Source organism: Poecilia mexicana, unplaced genomic scaffold, assembly GCF_051168715.1.
Source record: "Poecilia mexicana isolate PSO_F unplaced genomic scaffold, ASM5116871v1 scaffold_21, whole genome shotgun sequence".
NCBI lineage: Eukaryota > Metazoa > Chordata > Actinopteri > Cyprinodontiformes > Poeciliidae > Poecilia > Poecilia mexicana.
Genome location: NW_028263390.1, coordinates 12,614,829 through 12,627,311, shown reverse-complemented (window position 1 = coordinate 12,627,311; position 12,483 = coordinate 12,614,829). Strand labels below are relative to the sequence as shown.

The following is a 12,483-nucleotide window of genomic DNA, read 5'->3' as shown; positions in this document are numbered from 1 at the left end:
ATATAAACAAGGGCACAATGCTACCTTTTAGTGTACTGTAATATATAAAAAAGATCTGCCTGTTTGCCTCATGAAGTCAACTTTCGTTTTTGCAAAACAAACTTATTTGCGCATGTCATTAATCTTTCCTTGCAATTCAAAAGTTTTGTTTGTGTGTTTGTGACTCAAAGTTTTGCTTGTGATTCTCACATGACATCATGGGCAGGACCTAAAATCGCAACAAAAGATTTCTGATGTGTGCAAATAAATGTTTATGTTTGGTAAAAATGAGCTATTTAATTAAAAAAAGTCTTTTAAACAACTTTTTTTTTAAAGGAATCATTACAATTCCAAAGGTTTTGATTACAATTTTATTTTACTTAACTGAGGTTAGTTAAGTAGTTAGGCAAGTGCGTCACGGGCAAAAGGTCAAAGGTGACAGGCTTATTGTGTTGTACAACAAAAAAAACAAAAAAACTAATAATTTTAGTACATGTTCTAATGTGTCAGAAGAAGGCTTAGGAAATATTAATACCAAAAAAAAAAAAAAAATTTGACCAAAAGGGCACTTGGGGGCAAGGAGCAAGAGGGGCAGGTGCTCAAGCACCCCTACCCACCCACCCCCCCTCCTCTGCACGTGCCTGCCTCTTTTGATTTAAATACGACAGGTTTTTTTTTTTTTTTTTCCCGGTATTTTATTATTATGAGATTAGGACGATTTGTCTGCCTGTCATGGCTGGTGCTGACGTTGCATTCTTCACATTCTACGTTAACGTGAAAGCGTCGCTGCTGTGGTAAAGTCCCGCCCCTCCCATCGACAACAACTGGATTCCAGCTATCTGTATTTTCGACAACTAGCATCGCTAGCCCGCTAACGATGGTTGCGTTCATAAAGAAGTAACGTAACCTCGACGGACTCGGGTTTGTTTCTTTTAATCTGAGACGGGCTCCGTTTACGGCCCGTGTCGTCTATGCAAGCTACTGGACCAGCGGCCGCAGAGAGACTCGCTGGCGTACCGTCCTTTAGCCTTCTCCGAAACGAGATTAGCAGCTATCGCTAGCTGGCTCGCTGACAGCTGCCTGGGTTAGCTACGCGCCTTTACCAGCGACGTAGCAAGGATTTATTTGATAAAACAATGAGTCGTCTCTGACATTGGTGAGTCATCGTAGTAGTTTAATATGGTTTATATTTTTAAATGTTGTTTTTAACGCAACCGCGCTAACCATCGGCTTGTTTGTAGCCACACATACAGAGCCACGCCTGGACCATTTAAATCACTGCGCCGCATGACACTGGGAACTTATTTCGGTTTCAACGCCCCTACTACTGTGCAATGTTTGTGTTCAGGATACTTAAGGCATTTCTACTGTTTTTGGTTCACAGAGAGTACTGAGGCCTTGTTGGTTGTCACTTAGGAGTTATCCTAGCCCATTTCTTGCAAGGTGGGTCTCGGTTGACTCTGCATTGGTGCTATTGAAGATACGCTCGTCCGTGCACGCTGGTTTGGTTTTACCAGAGCTGCCAGTATGATGCCAGTGAGTATGATCGCCTTTTAACAATGTTGATTTGTGTGCTTAATTATACAGAAATCCTATGTGCTTTCACTAGGTAGGTGAAATTTTTCCAAAGACTTATTTTTTAAAATAAATCGTTTATTTGAATGATAAAAAGTGATAGCATTTAAAGCATTTAGATTTTGGGGTCATTCCTGTTTCTGATTTTACATATATTCTGACCCAAATTACTATTTTATCAAATTTCTTAAAATATCACCAATAAAAAGTCAATTTAGAGTTCTACAAAACCTGTTCATATTTTATGTTTTTATTTACCTGAAATGAATATTTTTAATTGACTTGGAGTTGTTAAATTCTTGAATTCAGCCAAAAGGCCAAGTTCCTTACTGTAAAATATTTTTTACAGTGGAATACAATGCTGGTTTAATTTTTCATAACATTTATTGTTAATTTCTGAAATTAAGACAATTTACACTTCACACCAACCTAAAACACAGCTGTGGAATAAAAACCAAAACTATTTTTATGGCTAATCCAAAAAAATGGCTTTATTAAAACGGAAAGCTTCAGTGTTTTGATCATAAACTATTTGTGTAAAGGTATTGCAATTTAACTTTTAATAAATGCCAGTTTGAAGCCTAATAAGAAAATACAGTATGATTTGCACAATTTTCTGTCTAATTATAACATAAAATACATTAAAGACATCTTGTCTTTTTTTTATTAAATTGTTGATTGTTTAATAGAACCTTATTCAGGTAACACTCTAGCAATATCTGGGTACTTTTTTTTTTTTACTATATTTCATATTATTTAACTTGGCATTCACATTTTCATACATTTTACCAAATAAAAGAAACATTTATCACCTCTGCTGCTATTGGTTCCTTTCCACTTTATACAAAAACTTATTTAAACAAAAAAAGGCACTGGCGTACCCAAAGGAGTGTTTTGTTTGTTTTTTGCTTGTTACATTTTTTTCTCTACCCTGTGTTGACCTGGTTTTATTGTTGTGTGCAGTGCTGAATATAATATCTGAATTGCAACTCTAGTACTAAGGCTTTGTTGTTTGTCAGTGCTGAGGATGCAGTGATGAATTTTGTGGAAAATTACAACTCTGTAGGTTGTTCAGAAGAGAGAACAAACACGAATGCAGGATTCATAATTTAATGATAGAAGGAGGTAATTTATATTTGGTTTGTTATCTAAGAGTTGCAGGAAACAAACACAGGGAGCCTTTTAAAGCTTTCAAGTGTACAAAGTTGCTCTGCGTTTGTTCCAGTGGTGACCTCCTCCGGTCCAAATGCGGCCACAGCCTCGGCGATCAGTTGCATCCTGTGGCACCAACCAGATATCGACGGAGTCAAAGAGTTAGTCCAGCAGACAGGGACTCGGTTCTCTCGTGTGACTCGGCCAGCCAATGAGACCTCAATAGATCTAGGTCTGTGCGACTACGTCAACTAACGCTCTGTTGTTGGGGGGGTGGGCGGCTTTTGAGCTGAGTGGATTGTCAAGAGGCATTAATCTCACACTGCGAAACTGAGCAAAGCTTGACTTAGAGGAAAAAGTAAACATTGTTGTTTTTTTTTATATATTCTCACTTTTGTAGATTAGTTGCTTTAAAAGCAACACCAGGCGAGCCACCATGCTGAAAGCGCTTGTCATAAAAAAGTAAAGTATTCGTAGTTGAATATGCAGGGTTGTGACTGTTTATTCTTTTTTTATCAAACCCAATATGAGTAGATGGATAGAGTCAGGTATTAATTTATTTAGCAACTTTCAGTTGTTTAAGATGCCTGTTTCTATTTTGCTGCTTGAATAAAATACATTATTGATTATGCTTTCAAAATTTTGTCCTAATGGACATTAGTCAGCCTTCACTCTGAAGCGCTCCCTTATGAAGGGTGGATAAGACGTTGTTGGACTTTGACACCTTTTCGTCTGCAAGCTGAGGCTTTTCTTTTATTCTTTTTCAAGACCTTGGCAAATTTGCTTCATGTTCTAAATGTGAAATATTAAGACTTGCTGCATATTAACAAACAAACCTGCATAAATGCTCTGGAACAATTTCCTAATCAGCTAAAGCAAGCCTTAAATCTGCTTATTCAATGTGGAAAGATCCTGTTGCCACGTTGTTTAGGTCAAAGCAAAAAAAAAAAACACACAAAAAAACAATGTTTATTCAGGTTTATATTGTTTATATTGTGTGTGTTTCAATTTTTCATTCATACTGAGGCTCTTTTTCAGTATTGTTTGTGTTTAAATACAGAGAATTGTGACATCCAGATTCAAAAAAAGCCCTTCCATCAAAGCACACCGGTTTATTGATGCTTACTTATGAGAGGAGCTTGTCAAAACCTTTTGATTCAATGATATGCAGCAACAAATCACAAAGAAACGTTCACGAGTCATCCAAAGATTGAAATCAAATCTATTCAGTTTAAATCTGCGTGCAGTTAATGCTTGGAAACGACCACGGCCATGTAGACACTCCTGTTGTTTACCACTGCCTCATGCAACACCGACTGAGTCCTGAATATTTTTCCTTCCCACAAGTTTCTTATCCTCAATGGTGTCATAATAACCTGTGTTGACACAATAGAACCTCATTCCTCTGCCTCGGTATTTGGTTACAATGCAATACATGCTTTTCTTTCAAAGCAGAAAATTTTTTCTGGCATCATTCAAGTTCTAAAAGAATATTTTGTTTTTTTTTCCACTTTTATTTGAAGTAGAGGGGGAAAAAAAGCTTGAAGCAGTTGGCAAACATACTTGGTCAATCATTTGCGATAAAGCTCAGATGGTTTTGACTGTATAAGTCTTGTGTTCTGGTGTCACTGTTTTATCTTGCTTTAGGACAGTTTTATTTTGAAACTGCTTTTCGTGAAGCAGCATCATTCTCCTGCTTATGATCCACTTTATTGTGAGTAAGCGCAGGATAAGACTTGAGTGAGAAAAAGGTTGTTTGACTCATCAAACCAGGAATTATGTCAGCTGAGACTTTTATGTTTTTTGTTTGTTTGTTTTTTCTCAAACAGTGATTGGTTGTCTTGTCCATTCACCATTTTTCTTGCGTTTTTGCAATCTTTATCATTTTGTACCAGACTAAAAGAGCAGTCTGCCATGGGACATTTCGTACTGACCATGCATCAGTTTGTACCCGCCCTGACTACCAATTGATGAAACAAGGGGAGTTGTGACAGAGGCTCCGTCGTTGGGTTTATAAAGGTTACTGCCTCCTCCTCCATTCTGGGCAGAACATATTAATATTTACTTAAAGTATTTTTTTAATATATATTTTAAAAGAGGCTTCTGTAAGCAACTGTGGTTATGAATTTCACTAAGACTTGTTTGACTGGAGGTCATTATCTGTCATGTTTGATCATTTAATAGCCTCAAAAGCGGTTTTAGAATTGCAATCAGGGAAAACAGAGTTCAATATAAAAAACACCTGAAAGTGTTGTGCCATAAATTTAAGTAATGCTTATGGTTTTGTGATTTTATGTTTATCGTCAGAAATCATCAAAACCCAAAACTACAACGCGAGTAAATTGATTCGTAAAGGTTACAGAGAGCAACAATGTTCATTAGGTGAATATAGTAGTGAAAATAGGGTGACTTGACCTGAGGCCTTTATCATTTACTGGATTAACCTGTTCATGTTTTATACGTGTTTTTTTTTTTTTTTTTTTTACCCAGTGAACATCAATCTGAATCATCATTAGATCAACTAAAGGTTTAGCTTTTCAGTAAGATTCTATGCCATTCTTGTAATTTCACTTGAGGTTGTGGAAAATTGTTTTCATTTACAATTCTGTCAAGGTCTTTGATTAATAATCAGGTTTTAGAATGTTTCTTCCTTACTTTCATATTATAAAATGCTGCTTTACATATTTGGCCAGGAAAAGACCGATACCATCATTTTTTTTTGTTGTTTTTTTCCCCATGACGCCACGGTAACCAGCACCACATCCCAGCCACAGTCTTCTGTCAGAAAGTCTTTTCGTTATCCTCCTCTGCCCTCTCTCCCTCTTTTTCGTTCTCTTCCTCTTACTGTTAGTTATACTCTTGCTCACTCTCCCCCCATCCGTCCATCTATCCCTCCCTCCCCGAACTGTACATCCAGCTCGTGTTTTTTTTTTTCCCTCCCAAGTCTCCTCTGCAGCACTTTTCTGATGCACGCACCGCTGTCGGCTTTAGAGGTCTGCTCGCGATGGCATAACGATTAAGTCCCACGACTGCAAAAGCAGCAGCAGCGCCATGATGAAGAGGTTTGTGAATATAATGCTGCGTGGCCTTGTTAGCCTCTCCAAGGAGAGCCCTATTTGGGCAAAGGAACACCAGCCGCTGCCAAAAAAGAAGATCAAGAGGAAACGGAGGGCGGTGAAGAGAAACAAGAGTATGGGCAGACGCAACTTAGTGAGGGCGGTTGGTATTTCTCCAGTGGTCCTTCAACAGGATCACTGGAGTTCCTGTTTTCTGAGCTGCTGTTTTCCCTGTGCAGATTTTTATTATTTTTTCTGTCATGTTATTTATTCTTATTAGCGGATGATTTAAGTTTAAATTTGCAACTTGTTTTCCTGATAAGCCTGAGTAATTGTAGGTTGGTTTGGAGGCAGACAATTAGAATTACATTATTAATTGTTGGCTAAAAAAATCTGCATCAAAGTAAAGTATTCTAAAAGATGTAAACAAGGAGGAATGTGCTCAATTCTCCCTCGAAATGAGGTAGATGTATAGCGTCATTCTTTTTCCCAGTCATCATCTAAAAACGTTTGTGCCAGTAAGGTGTCACCACCCTTAACTTATCTGCAATAGTTCACGTCAGCATGGTTGGAAGCAGCATCAAAATAGATGTTGGTTGTTTTTTTTGTCATATTTGTAAAGGAAAGCCAAACTAAAATATTTGCACGTGCTGCAGAACCTTTGGGCTTCTGGTCGCATTAGTCAGGCTTCGGAGAACAAGTGATCATGCTGGTTAATTTAGCCCGCTGTTGAAAATGTCAATGAATCAGATGTCTGCATCATTGAAATTCTGAGTCATTTGTCTCAGAAAATCTCCTGGAGTTACAGTTTAAAGGTAGCTCAGTGACTGGACTGTAAATTATATATGACGGTGCTGCAGAGCTGTAACTGGACACTGGAGCCCTTTTCACAAATGTAAATGTGAACTACTTTATTTTAAATGTAAACACCGAGTTTGTTTAAGGCATAGCTCTTTATTTTATGCGAGACTTGTCACATTTAACAGAAAGGTGCATCTTTAATCCTTTTCGCTTCATGTTACCAGTAACATCAAGCCAACATGTAGTGTGTTCTCACTACTACAGCAAGAAAAACAAGCATATGTGCCCAAAGATTGAGAAAGATTGAGAAAGTTTAAATCTGTCATGTTGGAGCATCAGTGGGCCAATTGTGCCTCCTTGATCACGTATTGCCAACTCCTTCCCTTAAACTACCTTGTTGGTCTTTTGCGTCCATTTATACAGACCTATACCTCTCTTTTGGTTATGGTTTTGAAAAATGATGCGGACTTGTGATTTAGAGTGTTTCTCAGCGCTCAGCTGAAGGACTGCTCCCATGGCTTGCCTTGCAGTGATGAAGGCAGAGTGAAAAGTGTTTTCCTCTGTTATGGAGGTCCGTGTGTTTCTGAGGAGGAGGTCAGAGATGACCTGTCAGTGCCCTGAGTGTCTGACATCATGGACGTATGTAACCTTTATTTTACCAGGAATGCCTCATTGAGATTTAAGAACCTGGTGAAGACCGACAGAAGCACACAGACAATAAATAAGCAATAGTGAAACACAAACTACCATAGATGACTTTGCGGGTAATGTGCAGCCTGGGTTTCGTCATATTCTTCAGATTTATTGGCTTTATTAATTTATTGAGATGGTATATTTAAACCAGTCGGATTTTTGTGGCACATTTTAGCAGATTTTTTTATTTGATCTCTTACACCCATTATACTATAGTAGACAGTCTAAAATGCAATAATATCTTTCCTTTAGTGAACACAATCGTTTTAGTCCTTGACCCAAGCAGCTGTTAACTTGAAAACATCTTCAAGGCTAAAGTAAACAGCATTTGTTTTATGTGGACAAAGACAACATCTTGTTAACTTTAGTGCCAGATGGGACTGCTTTGAATTGAAAAGTACAGCAGTGATGTAGAGTAGCTTTTGCACAAAAAGCCTACGTTTTTGTAACAAACATAAATTCATAGTTAATGTAGTAATGGGCACAACTCCAGAAGACAGTATTATTTTGCTTTTTTGTTTTACTGTTTTTTTTTTTTTTATTAGTTACATATTTTATTCTTAAGTATCACTTGCTATATGGGTACATTGTCATCTCACCGGTTTATATGCTTGTTTTCCTACTTTCGATGATATACATGTAACATTAGGTTTGTAAAGATAAATAAATGCGACGTCACTATCTTCTAAACTCCCTTTTCTAAGAACTTTAGTTGAAAATTATCTTCCCAAATGCAAGTAGAGACATTGTTCTGTGTTCCCTTCCAGCCTGAACTGCATGTTCACCACAGTATTGGGCCTTAATCTATGTAAACAGAAAAGTGCCAGGCACAGTCACGTGCATATCAGCAGTTCAAGCTATCAGTCACGGATGGTCTGCAGCATAACGCAGCATCAGCACAGAGGGCTTTGTACGTCACCGAGTGTTTAAAGCCCCAGCCTTCACACCACACCTTTAGACAACGATGGACTCTTTGTTTATTTCCTTCATTATCTATTTATGCTTTAAAAATTTTCTTCCCCGGGTCATTTATCCCTTCCGCGTGTCTTTCAGATGATATTGACAGTGTACCTCAGCGATGGGGAGCAGACCGCGGCCGAGGTCCCCATCACGCCCGAGACGACGTGCCGCGATGTCGTGGAGTTCTGCAAAGAGCCCGGCGAGAGCGGCTGCCACCTGGCTGAGGTCTGGAGAGGCAACGGTGAGACCCGCCTGGGAGACTGGGAGTACATAGATCTGCCCTAATCTACACAGTCTTCAAGTAGTGCTTGAAAATAATGCAATGAAGCCCCATTATTGCTGAGTCTGACACTTTTTTTTTCATGCACAGGAATTTCATTTTTGCTGTCTTATTCCAGAAGTATACTCAATCTAAAGAAGGTGTTAAGCTGAGTTATGCATGAATGACTTTAGTGAAAAAGACAGAACATGGAAAAAAAGGAAGATATTATTACAGCACAAGATAATGGGCTTCAAGTTCAGGTTCCAGTTCTTAGGACTGTCATGACTTCTCTCCATCCAGATAATCTACAGCCATCATAGTATCCTGACACACTGGAGTAGTTTTAGATCAGAGCCCCTTGTTTTCTTCTACGTCTGAACAAAGGGTGTTATTAAACCCAAGTTATGCAATAAGATTCAGCTGACATTTAATAATCCATCGCTCCCCCCTCTAAAATCTTTCTGGTGTTTTTGCTTGCTTTATTCCACCCTTTTGTTTTTGCAAACAATGGGCTGTCACATTGACATCCAAAATACTTAAAACTCTTGGAGATATCCACAGATCTCCTCCTACTACCTTGTTGTTTGCAGGCAGATTAAGTCCCAGCTAATCGACGTCTTCCTGGTTTCAATCATTTTTCTGCAGAACGAGCGATCCCGTTTGAGCACATGATGTATGAACATCTGCAGAAGTGGGGCCCTCGAAAACAAGAAGTCAAGTTCTTTCTCCGCCATGAAGACTCTCCCACCGAGAGCAGTGACCAAGGTGTGTGTGGGGAAAGTCCCGACTCCAAGTTGGCTCTTTACGACTGACACTGCTGTCATCTTAAGTTTGTGACGGCCTGGGTCTGCGTTACAGATTTAGTTGTTTTGTGTTGTTGCACGTCAAAGCCTGAGTGCTGATAAAAAATCAAAATAGCCCCAACAGGGACAGTTTTGCTTTCTTTCACTTTTGTCAGAAAATGTTTGACAACCAACATGTCCTCGGGTGTGTTTTCCTCTAAGCCACTTTCCAACCATTTAAACGATGACCGAGTTTACTTGGGGTGGGTTGGACCAGTTTTCACTCTCAAAAATATTGTTGAGCTGCATGTGTTTGAAGCATTGCCAAATAAACCAGAAATAATCCTGTATTTAAATCCCATCTGTCAAAGATCACCACAAAATATTTTAGTTTTAAAGCTTATTAGGTATGTTAAAGATGTGCACGCACATTAAGCCAAAGGCACATCAAATTAGTACATTATCCTATTTTTGTCTGTGCGTACATAAAATAAACCCAATTGCAAGAATTATTTTTATTTAGTTTAATTTCATTAAATGCATAATTAAATGATGCATGCAAAATGCGTAATTGTTCAGAATGTGCTTAAAAGTATTTAGATATGTTTTGTGTAAGTATTTCATCTTGTGCTGTCAGTCAGCTTCACCCATCAGTGAGTGGGCGAAGCTACTGTTGCTAAAGTATAATGCATTTGTTATTTTCTTTAATTTATGATAGTCAGTTTTAAAAGTGTAATTGTGTATTTAATAAGTTGACACATTTGGTAAACATGCTTTTGTCATATATTGGATGTATTAATTACAATTTTGTAGGTTGCTGGATTTAAATGAATGCCGATATGTTGTGCATCTTAAAAAAACTACTGTGAACAGTTGGCAAAATCATGGAGTTGACAGGGGAAAAAAAAAACAGAAAATGAAGAAGTTTTCAAAGAGAACATGAATTTTCTTTTCCACCTTACAGGTGCTGGTCATAAAATTAGAATATTGTGATAAAGTTCATTATTTTCCATAATGTCATGATAAAAATTAAATTGTCATATATTTTAGATTCATTGCACACCAACTGAAATATTTCAGGTCTTTTATTGGTTTAATTTTGATGATTTTGGCAAACAGCTCATGAAAACCCAAAATCCCTGTCTCAAAAAATTAGAATATTATGAAAAGGTTCTCTGAACGAGCAATAAAAATAATCATCTGAATCAACAAAGTAACTCTAAACACCTGAAAAAGATTCCTGAGGCCTTTAAAAACTCCCAGCCTGGTTCATTACTCAAAACCGCAGTCATGGGTCAGACTGCTGACCTGACTGCTGTCCAGAAGGCCATCACTGACATCCTCAAGCAAGAGGGTGAGAAACAGAAAGAAATTTCTGAACGAATCGGCTGTTTGCAGAGTGTTATATCAAGGCACCTCAGTGGGAAGTCAGTAGGAAGGAAAAAGTGTGGCAGAAAACGCTACACAACGAGAAGAGGTGACCGGACCCTGAGGAAGATTGTGGAGAAGGGCCGATTCCAGACCAAATTAAATTTTCATCTCCATAAAACTTTTCAGCAGATGGAAGCATGAAGTGCTCCAAAATCTTCTAATAGCTGCTGCATTGATCCTGCCCTTGATAAAACCCAGTGGACCAACACCAGCAGCTGACATGGCACCCAGACCATCACTGACTGTGGGTACTTGACACTGGACTTCTGGCATTTTGGCATTTCCTTCTCCCCAGTCTTCCTCCAGAGTCTGGCACTTTGATTTCCGAATGACATGCAAAGTTTGCTTTCATCCGAAAAAAGTACTTTGGACCACTGAACAACAGTGGTCCAAAGTGCTGCTTCTCTGTAGCCCAGGTCAGGCGCTTCTGCCGCTGTTTCTGGTTCAAAAGTGGCTTGACCTTTGACCTGGGGAATGCGGCACCTGTAGCCCATTTCCTGCACACGCCTGTGCACAGTGGCTCTGGATGTTTCTACTCCAGACTCAGTCCACTGCTTCCCCCAAGGTCTGGAATCGGCCCTTCTCCACAATCTTCCTCAGGGTCCGGTCACCTCTTCTCGTTGTGCAGCGTTTTCTGCCACACTTTTTCCTTCCTACTGACTTCCCACTGAGGTGCCTTGATATAACACTCTGCAAACAGCCGATTCGTTAAGAAATTTCTTTCCGTTTCTCACCCTCTTGCTTGAGGATGTCAGTGATGGCCTTCTGGACAGCAGTCAGGTCAGCAGTCTGACCCATGATTGCGGTTTTGAGTAATGAACCAGGCTGGGAGTTTTTAAAGGCCTCAGGAATCTTTTTCAGGTGTTTAGAGTTACTTTGTTGATTCAGATGATTATTTTTATTGCTCGTTCAGAGAACCTTTTCATAATATTCTAATTTTTTGAGACAGGGATTTTGGGTTTTCATGAGCTGTTTGCCAAAATCATCAAAATTAAACCAATAAAAGACCTGAAATATTTCAGTTGGTGTGCAATGAATCTAAAATATATGACAATTTAATTTTTATCATGACATTATGGAAAATAATGAACTTTATCACAATATTCTAATTTTATGACCAGCACCTGTAGTTTGAATCTCATTCCCCCCCCTTTTTTTTTCTCCCAAGCAAAGGTTTTCCCATATCAGGTTTTCTTTTTTTTTCCATTGAGCTTTTCTCAGTTAGTCTGTCAGTCTGTTCCACTCATTGTTAATTATCTTTCAAAGCTGCACGTATCTGCACACTTGTTTGTGTTTTTGTACGTTTCTTTTCTTGGTTAGTGACGATTGCTGTTGCCCGTTTGTTTTGCAGGGAGTCAGCAGTCTCAGGATCAAACTGGTCGCAGAAGTGGCAACGCTGGAGAGAAGCACAATGAGAATGGGGTGAGAAGTAAAGCTTATAATTTACTGTCTCTTTAGTCACCTATTATTATGCACTGTTAAGTATATGTAGCTCATAAACATGCCTACATTTCCAGAGTGTTTTTGATAACACTTAAGTCTGAAGTATGTTTTTGCAGACAGTTGTTTCTACCTTCTATCTTGGGAGTAAAAGGACAAAATAATAGTGCGTGTATGATTCTGCTGTCATGTCCATTGGACGATGGTGTGTGCATGTTTGGCTCTCAGGATGTGTCCACTTGGAGATGCGAATGACTCCCGTTAAGAGCTCCCTCTGGCATGACATCCTCTCTCTGCCCGACCATCTGTCCCAGATTTTGCATCTAAGTGTTGCGGTCAAGGAAATGTAACT

General features: G+C 38.8%; 1 protein-coding gene across 5 annotated transcripts in view; it reads left to right on the top strand.

Annotated features, from left to right (window-relative positions):
• Positions 1 to 666: 666 nt before the first annotated feature.
• ppp1r13bb (protein phosphatase 1, regulatory subunit 13Bb) overlaps positions 667 to 12,483 on the top strand; it is a 31,358-nt gene continuing 19,541 nt past the window's right edge. For 2 of the 5 annotated variants that reach the window (XM_088002147.1, XM_088002145.1), the window contains exons 1-5: positions 669 to 1,135; positions 1,364 to 1,515; positions 8,310 to 8,457; positions 9,124 to 9,243; positions 12,043 to 12,113. In XM_088002147.1, the coding sequence (XP_087858273.1) occupies positions 1,507 to 1,515; positions 8,310 to 8,457; positions 9,124 to 9,243; positions 12,043 to 12,113 (348 nt within the window). In that variant the 5' untranslated portion in view covers positions 669 to 1,135; positions 1,364 to 1,506. Of the gene's footprint in view, positions 1,136 to 1,363; positions 1,516 to 5,706; positions 5,926 to 8,309; positions 8,458 to 9,123; positions 9,244 to 12,042; positions 12,114 to 12,483 lie in introns of those variants that run through there. The other 3 variants (XM_088002146.1, XM_088002148.1, XM_014990183.2) reach the window with 3 other exon arrangements.